At 47.7% G+C, this 19,948-nt stretch overlaps 2 protein-coding genes across 2 annotated transcripts in view; one reads left to right on the top strand and one right to left on the bottom strand.

Moving 5' to 3' along the window:
* Window positions 1-635: 635 nt before the first annotated feature.
* Window positions 636-19,948, bottom strand: part of LOC140577700 (lectin-like) — a 34,943-nt gene continuing 15,630 nt past the window's right edge. The window contains exons 2-6 of the mRNA XM_072697948.1: window positions 2,127-2,226; window positions 1,724-1,839; window positions 1,439-1,579; window positions 1,193-1,304; window positions 636-866 (exon numbers count right to left, since the gene is read on the bottom strand). Coding sequence (XP_072554049.1) covers window positions 772-866; window positions 1,193-1,304; window positions 1,439-1,579; window positions 1,724-1,839; window positions 2,127-2,196 — 534 coding nt within the window. The 5' untranslated portion in view covers window positions 2,197-2,226 and the 3' untranslated portion in view covers window positions 636-771. The remainder of the gene's footprint in view (window positions 867-1,192; window positions 1,305-1,438; window positions 1,580-1,723; window positions 1,840-2,126; window positions 2,227-19,948) is intronic.
* On the top strand, window positions 5,002-7,963 carry LOC140577699 (lectin-like). Its single transcript, XM_072697947.1, has 6 exons — window positions 5,002-5,357; window positions 6,413-6,509; window positions 6,777-6,889; window positions 7,034-7,174; window positions 7,307-7,418; window positions 7,733-7,963. Exons 2-6 carry the CDS (start codon window positions 6,440-6,442, stop codon window positions 7,825-7,827), a joined length of 531 nt encoding a protein of 176 aa, XP_072554048.1. The 5' UTR covers window positions 5,002-5,357; window positions 6,413-6,439; the 3' UTR covers window positions 7,828-7,963.

Below are 19,948 nucleotides of genomic sequence, written 5' to 3'. Positions count from 1 at the left end.
AGTGCAGCAGGTCAGCCAGGACTCTGTTCATGAATGTCTGAAAGACCGAAGAACTGTTCACTGACCCACCCCCCCTCTCGGATCCGGATCGGGTTGTAGGCACTGCCCAGATTCAATTTGGTAAAGACCTAAGCTGCTTCCACCCGGAGTGGATGAGTAGGAGCGGTTCCCACCATTTCACCATGTTGTTCAGGACCCGGTAATCGATACATGGGTGCAGACCTCTGTCTCTTTACAAAGAATCTGGAGGCACCCAGAGGGATGGGCAGGCATATTATACCTTGAACGGGAGACGCTACCACGGGGGAGAACAGAGCGACACTATCAGAGAGACTTGGAGGGGTTACTGCACAGATGACACTGACCAGACTGGGGAGCAAAGGACAAGCAGACACCAATATACAGGGACAGTCAGACAGGTATGATTAAATGAGCAGGATGACTGTTTTGGCCCCTTGGCCGTCCCCTGAGCACAACAGACAGACCCTGACAAACGCAAGAACTGCCAATGACATTAACTTTACTACATTATGTAAAGTACCAATAATGTAATATTGGAGTCGGCATAATGTACCAGCCAATAATGCATTTAAAATGATGTTACTGGCAGTTAATTAATAAGAATGCAGTCACTGTTAACATTTATCCATTTTATTTGGCATGGGTTCAGCAAAGCATTTCAAAATTGTGATTCTTTACTGATCTTGCACATTGCATGAATCTTCATGCGTCGCCTGATGTTAAGCCATGCCATAGAGTCCTTCCAGTGTTTCAATTGTCCGGCTCCCGCTGCCACTTGTGCCGCTTGAAGGCGCAAATGAAAGGCTTCCGCTTCATGCACTGATCATCATTCCATTCTCCCAAGTCTGAAAGAAATCACATGAAGCAAACCCTCTATACTACTATAGATTCATGTTTTATGCCAATTAACACAATGTGTTTCTCAAAGCACTACTGAAGTTCCACAGGAAACATTCAGTATTCAACTCCTCTTCATTAAAAGAGGTCCAGGGAGGAGATGGCTTGTCCGTCAGTTTGTTCTTTAATGTTTCTGCTGGAAAAATACACTCGTCCAAAGTGAACAGTTGGTCAATATATTACTCCAGTGAGTGTTCTGTAACCATTTTCCATGCTTCCCCCTGGCTACTTTCCCCTCCACCGTTCTCCCATCTACACCGCTCCCCTTTCTTACTTCTCCAGTTCATCTCCACACAGCCCTCAACATTACTGGCACCGTCTGGTTGACCTGGAACCCAGTTCTCAAAATTCCAAGAAGAACCATCTGTCCAGATGAAGTCGTTTGACTGTCAGGGGAGAGTGAGAAGGAACAGTATCACTGTTGGACACACAGGACACCAGCCTGAAATTACCATCCCTGGTTCACAGTAACGTTACAAGGCACATGGATGTCCCAGCCCTGTTCCCATGTCTCCATCACCTGGCCATCCCTTTGACCACCCAACCAGGTCCGTGGTGAGGAGGGGTTGAATTTCAACACGATGGCCAAGGCATCGGCATTTGCTTGTTCACTGTGCACGGAGAGCAGGTGACTCCCTGAAGCTTTTTGACTGCAAGCAGACTGGTACAGAACAACAATTAATCTGAATGCAGTATAGCCGCAATACAGATGTCGGCTGATTGAGATACTATTAGAATGGAATCCTTAGCTTCATCTACAGAACCACTACAAAGTGAGGCACCTGGGGGACGGTTTAGGCTTTACCTCAGCATCAGAGAAGGAGAGTGGTGTGCTGAAATACCGTATACAGTAGCGGCCAGTTTGGTACCAGTGGCTGTAGCGGTCATCACCACAGTACTTTGGGAACTTGTTGTGGTAGTCTGATGGAGCACAGAAAACACAATTCCATGGGGCTGTGCTATGATCAAGAGTCCTAATCCATCTCATACTGAATTCTCCCTGACGTTATGATGATCATGGAGTCAAAAGTCTTGGGAAACAGCCTTGACCTACGACTGTTGTGATGCATGGAATTCTCAAAACTGAGCTAAACAAATCATTTGGGGCTGTTTGGATTCAGTGCTGAATGTCCCAGGCTTGTCACATGTCCAACACCCAATGACCTGTTTAAGTGACCATTAGAATGGCTCTCAGGAAACTGACTGACCGTCATCCATTGCAGCAGGCATGGCAGACAGGCAGAGGAGTGCAATCCCCAGCAAGCTTGGAGTCCTCATGTCTCAGTTCTTCAGTCCCACAACACCTTCCTGCAGAGCAAACCAGAGGTTAGTTACTTTATGATGATCCCTGATACCATGTTTAACCACTTGGTTCTCCCCCACCCTGAAATTGTTATTCAACATCATTCAAAGTGACACTGGTTAAAGCGATCGTCAATGCTGTGAATTATGGCCCTACTGCCACTGGAAAGATGACAACCCTGAAAGGAGGGAGGAAATTCCAGAGAAATGTCTTGTATTGTCAGAGGTTCTCAAATTGTGCACACCACCTCAGAATATATTTTGGCTCACAGTATAAATGGAGAGAACTCCATATACCACTAGAGGGAGGAGCCTCACATACTATTGTTTAAGAACAGGGTCATATGATCAGCACAAGTCAACACTGAATAGACAGCATCTAATGATATTAAGCTACTCTGGCAACTACCAATAAGGACAGAAATTACATACATATCCCTAAATGGAGGCAAATGCATACAAATATGCAGGAATATACAACAGACACATATGATCACTTTAATGGACCCCATACAGCCAGAGTCCACACCAAAACACAAACATAATGCAATCAAAAGCAAGAGAAAGCCAGACACAATTATGGTTCCCCAGTAGCCTATAGATATGGTTGTGCAGAGCCCACTACTTTCACCCACCCCTCAGGTACCACTGTCCCCACTACTTCCGAAACACCCAGAGCTCAGCTGAAAAGCATAGCAGGACCACCCTCTAACAAACACTGAACACCCCTAGTCCCCCAACCACTACAAAACAAACATCCTACATGTGCCATAAACAAGATTTGGACAACTGACCTCCTGTGAAGATCTATGACTCTTTTTTCCCTTTCCCTTTGGTTCATTCTGGACCATTTTATATACTTTTGTTGCACCCCTATTGTTCCGATCATCGTGTGTGCCACGCCCCCTCGTTTGCCTCGTGTGGAATCCCCGTGTCTTCAGCTGTTTCTAGTTGTGTTGATTAGTTTGGTGTATTTAGGTCCGTGTCTGTGTGCCTCTCGTTAATGCGGTCATTGACGTCGTTCTCAGTATGGAGTTAGAACCCTGCCAATTAGGTTCTTTGCAGCCGTTTGTATGTGGGCATAGTCCGGTTTCTGGAAGAGAAGGAACAAAGTTAAAACCAATGTATACTTTCTAACCCATGAAAATAAATACTAACCTAGTTCCTCAAGCACACTATATGGAACTTTCACACTCTGCAGGTAATGAAGAATTAAAATATTCAACATGAACAAACTAGATCCATGCAGAACTATAAAAAGGAAAGAGTAGTGTGGTAGTACTCGGTTCCGGTCTCGGAATCGTAATCGGACGTATTTGTACTCGGTCTTGTCATGGACACGAACAAATCGGACTCGGGATTTTATTTCGAGACCAGCCGAGACCACGACTCTGAGAATATTACTACTAACCCTACGTTAGTCCTGCGTGACGACTATTATTTCATTTGTAATAACTCAGAAGCGCTGTAACGCACAGAAACGAAACACGTGCAGATAATATTGATTCTTCTGTATGTGAAAGTATTTGAGTAATTATGTGCAGAAAACAGAAGTAACTGCTTAATAGTATAATTTATTGTTTGTATAGTCTCATTTATTGTCTGTGTACTAGAAAGTCTCCAGCTGCCGGAAACAAATTCCTTGTGTGCACCAGCACACTCAGCGAATAAAGCTGATTCTGAAAAACACATACGGGACTCGTTGCGATGTAAACGCGCTGTGTGTGTGTGCGCGCGCGCGACTCTCACGTGGAGCTCCAGCACGCGCTCACGCGCTACAGTTCAGTCACATCTTCCGTTTTATTACAGACAAAACTCATGTTTTATCTGATACATAACAACAACCAGCGTTCTACTGACAATACAGCCATTTACTTGATACCATAGACCAGGGGTATTCAATTAGATTTTTCATTGGGCCAAATTGTCATACGGCTTTTGCCAGTGGGCCGCACATTTCTCTGTATTTCTTGTATTGTACCCCATTAATACAAAGCACCACTGCATTTTCAACATTTTATTTAAATGAGTCAAATAGCATTAACCACTGGCTTCTAGTGCAAATAATAAAAACTGCAAAACACAGCCAGCTTTAATTTTAACAGACATCTGAGTCACAAACTCACAGTGACAGTATTTGCTTTTGCTTAAATAAAATAAAGCCTAGAAAACAATAATTACAATTTTGTGCAAATAAGAGCAAATGTCACAGTCATAAACTCACATAAACAGTAATAACGATATCATATTGTACAAATAAGAACAAACATAACTTCAAAAAAATCACAAACAAACTGCTGACTTCTAAAGTCTTGAAGTGCCTCCGCACATTGTATTCTTTATTTACCGAGCATATGACAAGACAGACAAGGCACATGGGTTTTCCCTCAGCATTTTGTATGTGTGCATACTTATCAGTCCACTCGTTGTTAAATTTTCTATTTTCGCTGTCAACCTTACGTCTTTTCTCTTTTGAATGCGACATGTTCCCGCTGTTGTAAACTGTCATAAACCTTCCATCAAGAGCGTAAACAGCTGCGCGACGTCCCGTAAAATGTTATAAACTGTCGCGCTTACAGTTAAATCGCAGCTATTTAATAAATAAGAGGTAGTCAGCGGGCCGGTCCAAAATGACTGATGGGCCGGTTTTGGCCCGTGGGCCGCCTATTGAATAGGGCTGCCATAGACGCTCTTTTTGTTTTGTTTGTATTATCAAAACACATTATATTGTTTTGACAGCAGTGTTTTGTATTTGCAAAGCGCATTGTGTTTGTGTGAGATGTATGTTTTGTATTTGTACAGCATGATGTGCACGTTTGCGGATTGCTCGTTATTTATAAATTACATTCGGTTTGTGTACAGATCGTGGGGCATTTGTGACGTATTGGCAGGGTTCTAACTCCATACACAGAACGACGTCAATGACCGCATTAACGAGAGGCACACAGACACGGACCTAAATACACCAAACTAATGAACACAACTAGAAACAGCTGAAGACACTGGGATTCCACGCGAGGCAAACGAGGGGGCGTGGCACACACGAGGATCCGTACAATAGGGGTGCAACACAAGTATATAAAATGGTCCAGAATGAACCAGAGGGAAAGAGAAAGAAGAGTCACAGATCTTCACAGGTAAGTTGTCCAAATCTTGCTTGTAGCACATGTACAGTAGGATGTTTGTATTGTGGTGGCTGGAGGACTAGGGGTGTTCAGTGTTTGTTAGAGGGTGGTCCTGCTATGCTTTTCAGCTGAACTCTGGGTGTTTCAGAAGTAGAATTTAGAATTAAGTGATCAGTGGTCATTGTCAACACACCACAGCAGACAGTGCGCAACAATGAAATGTGTCCTCTGCATTTGACCCATATGTGACTTTCGTGACATAGCAGGGGGCAGCTAAGTCGGCGCCCGGGGAGCAGTGCTTGGGGACGGTACCTTGCTCAGGGTACCTCAGTGGTGACTTGCTGGTGGGGGATTCGAACCTGCAATCTTTCAATTACAAGTGCGCTACCCTAACTATCAAGCCACCACTGCCCAAGTAGTGGGGACAGTGGTACCTAAGGGGTGAGTGAAAGTAGTGGGTTCTGCACAACCATATCTATAGGCTACGGGGAACCATAATTGTGTGACCTTCTCTTGCTTTTGATTGCATTATGTTTGTGTTTTGGTGTGGACTCTGGCTGTATGGGGTCCAATAAAGTGATCATTTGTGTGTGTTGTATATTCTTGCATATTTGTATGCATTTGCCTCCATTTAGGGATATGCATGTAATTTCTGTCCTCATTGGTAGTTGCCAGAGTAGCTTAATATCATTAGATGTTGTCTATTCAGTGTCGACTCCTGCTGATCATATGACCCTGTTCTTACACAATAGTATGTGAGGCTCCTCCCTCTAGTGGTATATGGAGTTCTCTCCATTTATACTGTGAGCCAAAATATATTCTGAGGTGGTGTGCACAATTTGAGAACCACTGACAATACAAGACATTTCTCTGGAATTTCCTCCCTCCTTTCAGGGTTGTCATCTTTCCAGTGGCAGTAGGGCCATAATTCACAGCATTGACGATCGCTTTAACAAGTGTCACTTTGAATGATGTTGAACACCAATTTCAGGGTGGGTGGGGAGAACCAAGTGGTTAAACAACATGGTATCAGGGATAAAGTAACTAACCTCTGGTTTGCTCTGCAGGGAGGTGTTGTGGGACTGAACTGAGACATGATGACTCCAAGCTTGCTGGGGATTGCACTCCTCTGCCTGTCTGCCATGCCTGCTGCAATGGATGACGGTCAGTCAGTTTCCTGAGCCATTCTAATGGTCACTTAAACAGGTCATTGGGTTTCAGACATGTGACAAGCCTGGGACATTCAGCACTGAATCCAAACAGGCCCCAAATGATTTGTTTAGTTCAGTTTGAGAATTCTATGCATCACAACAGTCGTAGGTGAAGGCTGTTTCCCAAAACCTCATAATGTCATGGAGAATTCAGTATGAGACAGATGAGGACTCTTGATCATAGCACAGCCCCATGGAATTGTTTTCTGTGCTCCATCAGACTACAACAACTTCCCAAAGTACTGTGGTGATGACCGCTACAGCCACTGGTACCAAACTGGCCGCTACTGTATACGGTATTTCAGCACGCCACTCTCCTTCTCTGATGCTGAGGTAAAGCCCAAACAGTCCCCCAGGTGCCTCACTTTGTAGTGGTTCTGTAGATGAACCTAAGGATTCCATTCTAATAGTATCTCAATCAGCCGACATCTGTATTGCGGCTATACTGCATTCAGATTAATTGTTGTTCTGTACCAGTCTGCTTGCAGTCAAAAAGCTTCAGGGAGTCACCTGCTCTCCGTGCACAGTGAACAAGCAAATGCCGATGCCTTGGCCATCGTGTTGAAATTCAACCCCCGCTCACCACGGACCTGGTTGGGTGGTCAAAGGGATGGCCAGGTGATGGAGACATGGGAACAGGGCTGGGACATCCATGTGCCTTGTAACGTTACTGTGTACCAGGGATGGTAATATCAGGCTGGTGACCTGTGTCCAACAGTGATACTGTTCCTTCTCACTCTCCCCTGACAGTCAAATGACTTCATCTGGACAGATGGTTCTTCTTGGAATTTTGAGAACTGGGTTCCAGGTCAACCAGATGGTGCCAGTAATGTTGAGGGCTGTGTCGAGATGAACTGGAGAAGTAAGAAAGGGGAGCGGTGTAGATGGGAGAATGGTGGAGGGAAGCATGGAAAATGGTTACAGAATAGTCACTGGAGTAATATATTGACCAAATGTTCACTTTGGACGAGTGTGTGTTTTTCCAGCAGAAACATTAAAGAACAAACTGATGGACAAGCCATCTCCTCCCTGGACCTCTTTTAATGAGAAGAGGAGTTGAATACTGAATGTTTCCTGTGGAACTTCAGTAGTGCTTTGAGAAACGCATTGTGTTAATTGGCATAAAACATGAATCTATAGTAGTATAGAGGGTTTGCTTCATGTGATTTCTTTCAGACTTGGGAGAATGGAATGATGATCAGTGCATGAAGCGGAAGCCTTTCATTTGTGCCTTCAAGCGGCACAAGTGGCAGCGGGAGCCGGACAATTGAAACACTGGAAGGACTCTACAGCATGGCTTAACATCAGGCGACGCATGAAGATTCATGCAATGTGCAAGATCAGTAAAGAATCACAATTTTGAAATGCTTTGCTGAACCCATGCCAAATAAAATGGATAAATATTAACAGTGACTGCATTCTTATTAATTAACTGCCAGAAGCATCACTTTAAATGCATTATTGGCTGGTACGTTATGCAGACTCGGTTATTACATTATTGGTCAGTTACATTAACTTACCACATTATGTCATTGGCAGTTCTTACGTTTGTCAGGGTCTGTCTGTTGTGCTCTGTTTTGGCCCCTTGGTCATCCCACTCATTCAATCATACCTGTCTGACTGTTAGTCCCTGTATATTAGTCTGCTTCTCCTTTCGCTCCCCAGTCTGGTCAGTGTCATCTGTGCAGTAACCCCTCCAAGTCTCTCTGATAGTGTCGCTCTGTTCTTCCCCCGTGGTAGTTGGCGTCTCCCATGTCTGGTTTCCCCGTTCAAGGTATAATATGCCTGCCCATCCCTCTGGGCGCCTCCAGATTCTTCTTTGTAAAGACACAGGTCTGCACCCATGTATCGATTACCGGGTCCTGAACAACATCGCGGTGAAATGGTGGGAACCGCTCCTACTCATCCACTCTGGGTGGAAGCAGCTCAGGTCTTTACCAAATTGAATCTGGGCAGTGCCTACAACCGGATCCAAGAGGGGGGTGGGTCAGTGAACAGTTCTTCGGTCTTTCAGACATTCATGAACAAAGTCCTGGCTGACCTGCTGCACTAGTTTTGTGAACATGTACAATTATTTTCATTCACTCCATGCCCATGGAACATGTTCATCACGTATGCCAGGTTCTCCAGCGCCGCCTCCTACGCAAAGTGTGAGGATCTATGGTTAAGTTCCTGGGGTACCTGATCCAACCAGGAGGAGTGGGGATGGATGAGGACAAGGCTAAAGCTGTAAAGGATTGGCCAAAACCCCAGATGGTCAGAATCAGACATCTGTCAGAGCACAGTACAGCACATGTTCTGATGAGGAACTTGACCATTTAGTCATTGAAATAAAGCAGATGCCTCACGCTGGATACTGGCTAGTGAAGGGGAGCTTGCAGGCAAGAGGGCATCTGGTGCACTGGGACAGGGTGAGGTCTTCCATGCACCGTGTGGATACTCTTGGCGTCCTCTCTCGCCCGAACCAGATAGGATGTGTTGTGCGGCGGACGTATTCAACACCTGGCCCAAAATCTCTGCTTCACAGACTCCAAGCATAAGCTGATATGGTGTGAAACATGTTTTAACAGTTTCCTGTTGAATTATATTTTGCATGATGTACTTTAATGTGATTAGGTACAATATTGTGATCTTTGCCATTCATGACTTCACAAGAAAGGTATGATGCATGTATTGTTACGAACCCCAGTCTAGGGTTGGGGCGTACAGAGGAAGGGAAAGGGGAATGGGGAATAAGGGAAACACAGGGTGTGGTGCACAAGGGAACACACGTGGACAAAGGGGTGTGTTTTTATATATTTTTTCTTATTTTATTTACACGCGACAGACACAGAACAGCAAACCTGGTGCAAGAGCTTCAGGAGTGATTATGGCCAAAACAATGAACAAAACCCCAACTACTGAACGAAACCCAAATCCAACTGAACTACCAAAGAACACAGAAACAACAAAACCTATACCTAACTCCCTAACCAAATTAGTGCACACAAAGTATATCAAACAAAACGGCAACCACTCCCGACGCACCAGACACACACACACAGCACATATACAGAGCAAAGCGTCAGAGTCCGAGGGGCGCGCGAAGTCGTAAACCAAAAACCGGGCGAAAGATCGAAAACCAGAAAGCAAACAAAACCAGGGCAGAAGTAGAGAAGGGGCAAAGCGAGAAATCGTAAACCGAGAAACCAAAACACATCATACACAATAGTCAATCAATAAGCTAACCAAAAACAATCCAAAATATGAGCAGAGCTCTCGAAGGGTCTTGCTGTCCGGCTTTTCACTCCGGGAACCAGGAAGTGACGCGCGACGCATTGGAGGAGCCGTGGGCGGGGTCTGGTCAGCAAGGCGGAGCCAAGATGCAGCTGGCGAATGACGACGAAGGAGGGAGGTCCGGAGATTCTGCAGGGCTCACCCTGGAACTTACGGCACGTAACACCCCCCCACACAAGAGCGAACCCGACAGGAGTTCGCAATCACAATCGAGATTTGCACAATCAAAGCACCCAAAAACAAAAGAACTGAGAATCAGGAGAAATAGAAACCACCTGCGAACAACCGAGGGTAACGAGATGTCAAGGTCTGGAGGGGACACTTTCCGCACTTGATCGCGGTCGTAAAAAACGCACGCAGTGGGGTGGTTCTTTAAGTCTGTCTTCTCGACAGCGGAGGCAGGATAGGACACCAGGGAGAGACACAGGGGCAACAACGGAGACCCAGGGGAAACACCAACGGGAGGAACGAAGGGGCCAGGAGCGAACGAAGGAGAAACAGGAGGACGAGGAGCAGACACAGGGGGCACAAAGGCAAAGGGCGGGGGGAAACAGGGAGCCGGAGGGAACCCCAGCAGGCGAGGGGCGGAAGCCGCAGGGGCCACAGGCGACCGCGAGGAGGGAGCAGGAGGGAAGGCCGAAGGTGAGGAGGAGGAAGGCGAAGGGAGCAAAGGAGGAGTCAAGGAGGAAGATGAAGGGGACACAGGCGGAGGGAAGGAGGGAGCAGCAGCCGCGGCAGGCGAAGACGCAGCCGCCGCCGGCCAAGGCGTAGGCGACCGACGAGTCGGAGGCAGGGGACCCGCAGTCGACCGACGAGGCGTCGGAGGCGGGACCGCAGCCGGCCGACAAGGCGCCGGAGGCGGGACCGGAGGCGACCACCGAGCCGAAGCCAGGGGGACTGCAGGCAGCCGCCGAGCCGCAGCCAGGGGGACCGCAGGCGAGCCGGGGGGTAGGGTGGGCGGGACCCGACCCCCGCGCAGGTGTCCCCTCCCCTTCCGGGAGACCGAGAGGCGGGGACCCGGCTGGGGTCTGTCACACCGGGGTGACGGTGGCAGAGTCACAGGGGAAGTCACGGGGGCAGTCACAGGGGAAGCCACGGGGGAAACCAAGGCAATCCCCGCGGGATCCCACTCAAGGTCCCCCTCCGACTCCACTATGGAGGGAGGAGCATCAGGGCAGCAGTCAGGGACCTCCTCAGGGACAGGGGCCTCGGGAGCCATGGGGAGCTCAGGGGCCGCGGGGAGCTCAGGGGGTGCAGAAAGGGCCTCGGGTGGCGGGTCAACAGGGGGCGCCATAGCAGCAGCAGTAGCAACAGGGGACTGAGCTGGGAGCACTGGAGTCACGGGGAACACGGGAGTCACAGGGAGCACGGGAGTCACAGGGAGCACGGGAGTCACTGGGGGCGCCACAGCGGGCGCCACAGCGGGCACTGCCGGCACATGGCCAACAGGGGGCGCCACAGGGGGTTGAGCTGGGAGCTCAGGGGCTGCGGGGAGCTCAGGGGCCGCGGGGAGCTCAGGAGACGCCTGGACCGGGGCCTCGGGAGGGGCAGCAGCCGCTGGCTCAGCAGCCTCAGTGGGCGCTGCAGGCATCACAGGTACCTCGGGGAACAGAGCAGGGGCCTCGAGGAGCTGAACAGGCAACACAGGGGCGACGGGGACCTCGGGGGTCGCAGCAGGCGCCTCTGGGGGTGCCGCAGGAGCAGGAGATGACACGGGCGCCTCTGCAGGCGCGGGAGGAGCCAGCTCCGAACGCAAACGGAGCAGCTCCCTCAAGGTCTCCTCTGCAAGAATCAGCTGCTGGAGCGGGGACTCAGGGGTCACTGCTGCGAACTCCCTCCGCAGCTGCTCCAGGAGCGCGATTGCCTCCAGGGAGCCCCTTAGGGCGGGTTCACCCACCACCCGCCAGTAGAGACCTTGGAGGGTGAAGAATCTCCTGGCCGTCTCCAGGCAGGGCAGTGGCTCAGGAACCACGGGGGGCGCTGCAGCCTCAGGAACCACGGGGGGCGCTGCAGCCTCAGGAACCACGGGGGGCGCTGCAGCCTCAGGAACCACGGGGGGCGCTGCCCGCTTCCGAAAACGCGGAACTCGCGGGATAGCGTCCTTAATGGACCTGGCCCCTTTAAGGGCCAGGCGTGTCCCGAAGAAGGGGCAGGCTGCTGGCTCAGGCTTGGGCAGCGAAGCGGCGGTGACGTCACCCGCGAACACCGCCGGGTGGAGAATCGGGCGGGGATTCTCCTTATGCGCAGCAGGGCAAGCGGCGGAAAGGTAGACGGCCCCTAGACAGACCTCATGCGTGTCCTCCCGTCTCCTGCCTCTCCGCTTCTTCCTCCGTGCTGGGGGAAGCGGTGTCGGGGGCGATCCGTGCTGGCAGCAGTCTGGCAGTCCGCTGTCCATGGCAACCCGTCTTGTCATGAACGCGGCGGCTCCTTCCCGAAGCTGCCGCACGTTGTCGCGCACCTCCCTCACAAGGTGCGCGTCTCCGGGCAGGGACATCTCTTCTAAGACGTCCCTGCTCTGGCTGGCTATAGCCCGTAGTACGGGATCATCCCGGATTTCGGGCTGATTTAGCCAATATAAAACCTCGTCAGTGAGGTCGAGGTATTCAGCCTCACCGATCTGAGGTGTTTTCTTGCGGAGTCCGGTCATTCTGTTATGGTCGCGTGTAGCGCGGAGCGGGGAAGCAGGCGAACGGAAGCCAGGGATCGGGGAATACGGAGTTTAATCCCAAAACACAGAGCACGCAAAACAACACAACATCACAACGTCAATGACCGGACTGGGGAAACAAACGGAAACGCGGACTAAATACAATGAACAAATGACAACAATCAGAAACAGCTGTAAAACACTGGGATTCCACATGAGGTTAACGAGGGGGCATGGCACATGAGAGGAGCGGACGATCGGGGCATGACAGGAGGGAACTTCAGGGGGATCAAGGACAGGGCGAGCAACAGGGGTGTCAAAATCGCACAATGAAGAAGTTGCTAGAGGGGAGTCAGACATAAGGGTAGCAGCCAGCTCAATGTCTGCAAATTTTCGAGCCTGGGACCGAGTGAGAACACAAGTGGGGAATACAGCAGGATATTCAACATCCAAATTGTCAGAGCAGCACCCTGGATCTGACGCTACCTCAGGTAGTGGAACTACCTTTCCTCCCGCTATGTCGTTCCCCAAAATGAACGTAACACCCGAAACAGGGAGACGAGGTCGAACAGCCACTTTAACAAAACCACAGAATTCATCGGTTTTCAAATACACTTGGTGCAGAGGCACTCTCACCGTTCCTAACTCTATACCTTGCATAAGAACATCACAACCAGTGTATGTCAAGTCAGTAAAGGGCAACACATTATCCAGTATAAATGACTGAGCAGCCCCAGTGTCAAGCAAAATAGTCACAGGGGTATTTACATCGGCATCATCGAACGAAACAAAACCAGGAAATACAAATGGTTGGAAGGCAGGTTCAACAGAGTGGGCTGGAGGCAGAACATCAACACGATCGGCAACATGTAGCCTACCTTCCTAACAGCCAAACGAGTATTCTTGCGCCGAAGCGCAGGACAAACAGATATGAGATGACCAACTTCATGACAGTAGAAACATTCCCTGGTTTCTACGCGTGGGGTAGAAACAGCCGTCTCAGGGGTCGGCACCGATCTAGGGTGGAGTTTACGAGGCATAGGGGTAGGAACAAACACGGTTCGATGGGTCAGTACGAATTAATCAGCGAGGGTGGCGGCTTCCACAAGAGACGTCACCTTTTGTTCATTCAAATAGATAACCACACGATCAGGTACACAGTTTTTAAACTCCTCTAACAAAAGCAGCTCTTTAAGATGATCAAAGTCAGTCACACCACTAGCGGTACACCATTTATCAAAGAGGAGTGACTTCTCCCGAGCGAATTCCACGTGGGTTTGCTGGGCGGATTTACAAAGTTTCCGAAAGTTCTGCCGGTATGCTTCGGGCACTAACTCATAAGCCTTTAAGACAGTGGCCTTCACCACATCATAATCTAGACTCTGTTCTAATCCAAGAGCCGAACATACCTCCTGAGCTTTCCCTACGAGTTTGCATTGAAGCAGAAGCGACCAACGGTGCCTGGGCCAATTCAAAGTGGTTGCGATGCGCTCGAAGATAGGGAAATAGGCGTCTACTTCGTTCTCTCGAAATATGGGTATGAGTCCAATATGGCGACTCACGTCAAATCCAATGTTCTCCCTCTCAAGGGATCGAGTTAGACCCAGCGGAGACTGAGGACAAGGACGCACGTTCTCGAGCCTACACCGGCATGAGCGGTGGAGCGAGCAGTTTCAAGGGGCGTGCTTACCTTGCATGGCAGAGGAACAGGCTGTGGCTGGCCTACCCTTGCCCTTTGCACGGCAGCGTCCCGCTCAGCTTCCAACTCCAAAGCCCTAATCCGTAAGAGTTGGGCCTGGCAGTCCTGTCTCTTGATCTCCAACTCGGTTTCCCTAAGCCGATTAGTAAGGAGGAGATCCTCCTTAGACGAGCCGGGATCCCTGGGATCCATGCGAGGCCGAGACCTCGGGCCTCCGGCTTCCGCCGTCGTAGGCGACCAGGCTGGGCAAGGTGCAACACCCGAGAGATCTCCAGGCTCTGGCAGGATTCCTTGCATGACCAACTCATCCTGCAGGGCACGTAACAGCATGTACACATCACTGAACATTATGATTATTTAAACCCACATTATTTACATATTTCTAACAGATCGTGTATCTGGGTGCTGCCAACAACAACCTGTCAATGGCACTGGCCTTTTCTCAACAGTCAGGTGATGAATTTGGATTTCCTCAGGAAAGTGCAGTTACAGGAACATGGACTAATCTGATCTTTATTGAAATGTCTTTATCTTTATCCCCCCATAAAATAGTGAAGGAGCCCCACCTTGTATTGAGTATATATGACATTTAGAGACGCTATAGTACACTGCTTTGAACAAAATTTCTCAGAACTACCAGGATATAGTATTTTACTGCTAACTAGACTAATTAAATGCTGCAAATTTTTAAAGGCTTCTTCTTCAGACGAGAAGCTATAACAACATGGCTCTGCATTATATTTTTACTAATATGACTCTCCTTCCAGGATTGAAAGGTTGTGGAGAGACCTGTGGTGTGCCGTCACAAACATCTGCTACGACGTGCTTCACTCACTAGTGGGTGATGGTTTTCTTGACCTGTCAAACACAATGCACCTCTTCTGTTGCCACTACGTGTTTGTGCCTAGATTGCAAGCTGCCCTGGATGCCATTCCAATTGGTTGGGATAACCACCCAATTAGAACCGAGGAAAATTAGACTCCAAATCAGTTATGGGTAATGGGGACTATTCAGCATCCTGTGACTGAACCCAACAGTGAAGAGGTACACCACCTGTTATTGATAACTCTTGTTTTATTACAGTGTGATATTACCTTTATCAGGTCAGATCAATTAAGTTGAACAAGTGCTTTTACTAGGGCAGCATGGTGGCGCAGTGGTTAGCGCTGTTGCCTCACAAGAAGGTCCAGGGTTCGATTCCCGGGTCGGCCGTGGGGCATTTCCTCGTGGAGTTTGCCTGCTCTGCCCGTGTTGGTGTGTGTTTCCTCCCACTGTCCAAAGACATGCACTATAGGTTAATTGGTGACACTAAATTGGCCCCGTAAGGTGTGAGTGATGCGATTGTGTGTGTGTGACCTGTGGTGTGTTGGCGCCGGCCCAGGGTTTGTCCCCGCCATGTGCCCATACTTACCAGGATAGGCTCCGGTCCCCGTGACCCCAATAGGGATTACCCTTTATGTGTCTGCTCCACCAAATGGTAGACCATTTAAATGGCGACGCCCTTTTAAATGCGCTGCGTGTTGCATTACAATACTGGGCTGGGCATTCAGTTCCATGCTTGGAGAGCATGCAGTAGTCAGAAAATACACCAGATGGTACTGTGGTGCAAAAATAGAGGCACCACTGCAGCGATCTCATGCGCAGACAAAGAATTTTGAAGACTCCCTCCAAGTTGTTGGAAATACCGTAAGCAGATTCGAAAGTAAGTGGATATTTTCAATAAAAAATAAATTCAGAGGGGTTATTTAAGCGAATGGTTCACAATAACCACCCCCCAACACACACAAAAAAAAATTATGATGGAGAAAAATTTTTTAAAACGCTGTGTCAAATGGTAGAGATGCCAGTTTGTGGGTAATTATTTTACTACAAATGCTATCAAAAATATATAAGGATAGCAGTGTTCTATTCATTCTGTTCATGTACATGTAGTGCTATTTCATTACATTTCCTATAATTTTACAATGTAATCACTGAATTCATAATAATATAATGCAATAAAATAATTATTGCAATATTTTTAGATAGATATTTCATGAAAAGCACCTCAGTGTGTGTTGTTTATATATTATGTAGATGGACACCAGGACATTCTAAGGCAATAGGCAGGAAGCCCTGAAATGGCACTAGTACCTGAAAACCCTGCGCTGTCTGATGCTGAAGGGTGCGCTGATAGTGACGACGACAGAATAGCAGACCCGGATTTCCTTCCCACTCCGATTCTGATGATTTTACGTCCTTGGATGAGGATCAAGACCAGGACGTTCAACTACCACCACCACCAAAAAAAGGAAAATAGCTAACAAAGGTAAAAACTGTCTAATAACAGTCAGTAAGACAGAGGCAGAAGATGAATGCGAGTTGGATCACAGAAGGCCACCATGGAAAAGGCAGGACATTGAGTCAATACCTGTGCCAGATTCCACATTTGACCCCCCAGATGAAATTGAAACACCGCTGCAGTACTTCAAGATGATGTTCACTAATGAGATGGTTCAACATTATTTCTAACCACGCTAATTTGTTGGAGATCCCATAAAAACCACCTCTCATAAAAATGAATCTTTCCTGGCCATTCTGTTGTGCATGGGAGTTTTCGAATGCCCATCCATAGACGATTACTGGCACCATCTCTCACAGTACAGCCTTGTAGCTGATATTATGGTCGTCAAAAGCTTCAAGTTGTTACGTAAACTTCTTCACTGACAATGAGCAGTGTGAAGGCAGCCAGGATCGGTCTTATAAAGTCGCCCTCTGTCTGAGATGCTGAGGAAGAAGTGTCTCCTTATTCCATCCACTTACAGGCAGAGTGTAGATGACGTAATGGTGGCATACAAAGGCCCACGGGCAGGGAATCTGCGTCAGTACGTTGCCAATAAACCAGATAAGTGGGGTTTCAAAGTCTTCTGTCGGGCCAGTTCCTGTGGCCTTGTACATGATCTCTTTATCAAGGGAAATCCACATTTCTCAATGATGATCTGAGCGAGGAGGAGCAGATGTTACTTCTGGGGGCCAAAGTGGTGACATCACTGTGCAAAACTATAGCAGACCTGTTTTTCATCCATCCATCCATCATCTACCGCCTTCCGGGTCGGGTTGCGGGGGCAGCAGTCTAGGCAGGGAAACCCAGACTTCCCTCTACCCGGCCACTTCGTCCAGCTCCTCTGGGGGAATCCCGAGGCGTTACCAGCCCAGCCGGGAGACATAGTCTCTCCAGCGTGTCCTGGGTCTCCCCCGGGGCCTCCTCCCAGCCCGGAACACCTCACCAGGGAGGCGTCCAGGAGGCATCCTGACCACCGGCTACTGTGTACTGTGGTTAACTATGTTCAAAACAGCTGTATATCTGCATAACAATGATGGAGATAACTGGGACCGAGCTTTTCCGGCTGTGAAACCAGCCTGTCACAATGAACTCCACCTGCACACAGGCACAGTTTTCAGTTTTAAACTAGCAGGTAAAATGTAAAGTAGCTAAAACTGTCCTCCTTGACATAGGCAATGGTGGCTGTCAGTTGTACTGCGCATTATTTCAGTGCTTCGTTAGCTAGCAACAATTTCTAGCGATTGTGTGCAAAAACGTTATTATATGATATTATCATATAATACAGCATATTATCAGTAAACTCTAACATGAAAAATACATATGCTGGATTTAAAAAAATCGTCATGTGCAAGTTTACGTAGCACAAACATCAACTAACTATTGCCTACAATAGGGTTAAAATGATTACATTCATGTTACACGTCGTTATTAGAGTTAACTATGTTAAAATATGACACGATATCGATTAAAAATACTTACCTGTTGACCGCTGATAGGTGGCGCTCCGCTCCCCGCGCTCTTCCCGATCTCCGGTAGAACATTTGAGCTCCATCAACCGAAGGCTGAATGAGCTGAATTGGACGCTGCTCTCCTCTGGCACCGCGTGCCGTCTGGGAGCTCATCCAATTGGCGTGGAATAACGGTGCCAAAAGTCACGTGATCCACAAATATATGTTTCGCCTTGTTGTATACTCGTCAAAAATGTGAAAAATGACCAATAACAATTATGAAATGTTTCTTGTTGGTTTTATTCTGTCTTTATACTTGTGGAAGACGCTCTTTTTTGTTTTGTTTGTATTATCAAAACGCATCATATTGCTTTGACAGCAGTGCTTTTTATTTGCAAAGCGCATTGTGTTTTATTCTGTCTTTATACAGTACTTGTGGAAGACGCTCTTTTTGTTTTGTTTGTATTATCAAAACGCATCATATTGCTTTGACAGCAGTGCTTTTTATTTGCAAAGCGCATTGTGTTTGTGTGAGACGTATGTTTTGTATTTGTACCGCATTATGTGCACGTTTCCGGATTGTTCGTTATTTATAATTTACAGCCGGTTTGTTTACAGATCGTGGGGCATTTGTGACGTATTGGCAGGGTTCTAATTCCATACTGAGAACGACGTCAATGACCGCATTAACGAGAGGCACACAGACACGGACTGAAATACACCAAACTAATCAACACAACTAGAAACAGCTGAAGACACGGGGATTCCACACGAGGCTAACGAGGGGGCGTGGCACACACGAGGATCGGAACAATAGGGGTGCAACACAAGTATATAAAACGGTCCAGAATGAACCAGAGGGAAAGGGAAAGAAGTGTCACAGATCTTCAAAGGTCAGTCTTTGATATTTGTCTAAATCCTGCTCATGGCACACATATGATGTTTGTGTTGTAGTGGTTGGAGGACTGGGGCTATTCAGTGTTTATTATAGGGCAGTACTCCTATGCTTTTCAGCCCATCTCTGGGAGTTTCAGAAATAGTGGGGATGGTGGTATTTGTGGTGTGGGCAGAAATGGTGGGTTCTCCAGAGCCCTTGGAGGATGTGAACTACTGATGTGAACATTTCTGGGATTCTGGAATTTCCTGCCTTATTTCTAGTGGCAATAGTGCCATAATTCACAGCATTGATAGTCAAGTGTCATTTTGAATCATTGGACATCAAGTGTTACAACTAAATATCATCCGCAATTTCATGGTGGTGGGGGGAACCAAGTGGTTAATCAACATGGCATCAGAGATCACTGTAGCTGACACTAAGAAGTGTGTTAATGTTGCCATGACAACGCTGTTAAAGTGAATTTCCCAAAAGAGAGTTAAAATAATATCATTAATTTCATGTGTTGTTTAAAGGAGTTTGTGGTGTTGCCTACATTATTTGAAGTTTTAAAAGTATTTGCATAAGAATGAGCTATTAAGTCACATGACCGACGTGGCTTTGAACTGGAAGCTCTCACGTAAGGGCATTTAGTAATAGACAGTGAATAACAAGCTACGACTCATTCTACGACTGGTCAAAGAGGCAACACGGTAATTATTATTTTTGTTTGCTGCATAAATATTTCAGATATGTTTATTTTCTGTATAGACGTACATATGTGTGTGTGTTATACTGAAAAACTTTATTTTGCGTCCATAGTTTTCACGGTGTTCTTTGCATGAAGAGGATAAAATAAAATGGGAATTTGAACATCAGTATGAAGTGTTGACTCCCTTGTGACCGGTGTAGTTACAATCACCATATAACGGAACTGTAACCTATGGTTTGCTCTGCAGGAAGGTGTTGTGGGACTGAAGAACTGAGACATGAGGACTCCAAGCTTGCTGGGGATTGCACTCCTCTGCCTGTCTGCCATGCCTGCTGCAATGGATGACGGTCAGTCAGTTTCCTGAGCCATTCTAATGGTCACTTAAACAGGTCATTGGGTGTCGGACATGTGAC

The sequence above is a fragment of the Paramormyrops kingsleyae genome, chromosome 12 (assembly GCF_048594095.1).
Source record: "Paramormyrops kingsleyae isolate MSU_618 chromosome 12, PKINGS_0.4, whole genome shotgun sequence".
NCBI lineage: Eukaryota > Metazoa > Chordata > Actinopteri > Osteoglossiformes > Mormyridae > Paramormyrops > Paramormyrops kingsleyae.
This window is presented reverse-complemented; position numbering and strand designations above follow the sequence as displayed.

Coding starts and splice junctions, on each gene's coding strand:
- LOC140577699 (XM_072697947.1), top strand. CDS start 6,440: ATGATGACTCCAAGCTTGCTGGGGATTGCACTCCTCTGCCTGTCTGCC. Junction 6,510..6,776: donor GCCTGCTGCAATGGATGACG/GTCAGTCAGTTT, acceptor GTGCTCCATCAG/ACTACAACAACTTCCCAAAG. Junction 7,175..7,306: donor GTGGTCAAAGGGATGGCCAG/GTGATGGAGACA, acceptor CTCCCCTGACAG/TCAAATGACTTCATCTGGAC.